The sequence below is a fragment of the Papilio polytes genome, unplaced genomic scaffold, assembly GCF_000836215.1.
Source record: "Papilio polytes unplaced genomic scaffold, Ppol_1.0 DF821289.1, whole genome shotgun sequence".
Taxonomy (NCBI): domain Eukaryota; kingdom Metazoa; phylum Arthropoda; class Insecta; order Lepidoptera; family Papilionidae; genus Papilio; species Papilio polytes.
This window is the reverse complement of record NW_013527915.1, coordinates 2567955-2569041: the sequence shown is the minus strand read 5'-3', so window position 1 is coordinate 2569041 and position 1087 is coordinate 2567955. Positions and strand designations below refer to the sequence as shown.

The 1087-nt window shown below is 37.3% G+C and overlaps 1 protein-coding gene across 1 annotated transcript in view; it reads left to right on the top strand.

Annotated features, from left to right (window-relative positions):
* Positions 1-1022, top strand: part of LOC106109096 (solute carrier family 25 member 35-like) — a 2062-nt gene extending 1040 nt beyond the window's left edge. The window contains exons 2-3 of the mRNA XM_013290499.1: positions 218-436; positions 637-1022. Coding sequence (XP_013145953.1) covers positions 218-436; positions 637-830 — 413 coding nt within the window. The 3' untranslated portion in view covers positions 831-1022. The remainder of the gene's footprint in view (positions 1-217; positions 437-636) is intronic.
* The last annotated feature ends 65 nt before the right edge of the window (positions 1023-1087 follow it).

The window sequence follows — 1087 nt, the reverse complement described above, 5'->3', positions numbered from 1 at the left end:
GTCTTCTCCTCCGTCAATGAAGGGTAGGCAACGCATCTGCAATTGCGGATGTTTATGGGCAGCGGTCGCTTTCCATTTCGGTGGATTCAGGTGGCAGCTGGCTCGTTTGTCACATTATATTATAAAATAAATCTTTTTAAATATCTTACTGTATTTTTTACCTATTTTTTACTAGTATTGTATCAATCAATCTTCTCTTCTTTATTTATACATTCAGGTCTATTCCGTGGTGTTTATCCTCAAATCCCGCGCGGTGCGGTGGGTAGCAGTTCTCAGATCGTGAGCTTCGCGTACGCTAAACAGTGGTTACGTGATCACGACGTTTGCGCCAGCTCACCACTGCTGCTGTCATTTTTTGGCGCAAATCTCGGCGGGGTCGTGATGACCTTTTGTTTGAACCCATTCGACGTGATGGCCACCAGGCTTTCCAATCAACGTAAGTATCTATACGGGAATTAGAAGTGGTATTTGTTTACACCACTCCCAGATGCATGGCCATAATACGAGTATAACGCATAGTTGGATATAAAATCATGGCCCTTCTTTCAATATTCTTCTTTGTGTCGTAAATATAATAGTGTTGTTGTATTGTATACTTTTGGAGCTTTTATACCCTGTTTTGTTTCTTCTTTTCAGCTGTAGACAGTAACAATAAAGGTACACTATACCGTGGCATGTCAGACTGTTTTCTCAAGATGTTGAGATCAGAAGGCGCAGGGGCCTTCTACAAGGGAGTTGGTGCCAACTACCTGCGTTTGGGCCCTCACACTGTGTTACTGTTGGTGTGTTGGGACCAACTTAAAATATTAGAGGAATTTCTAAAAAGTTGACAAACATTTTTAAAAATATAATGTATGTTAAGTTTTTTAGAAAACTGACGAAATTGTTTCTTGTGTTGAAGATTATTTTTAAACGTTGTAACACGCATAAACAAGATGTAAAAGTCCTTAAAAGGTGGTGGTGTACACATATATTTACAATTTTGTTGAATAATATAATAATATTTTTTTTATATTGACAAAGAACTGTTATAGTTGTGTTTTTATTTGTGTATTATTTATTGAATAATAATGAATAAAATACAGAT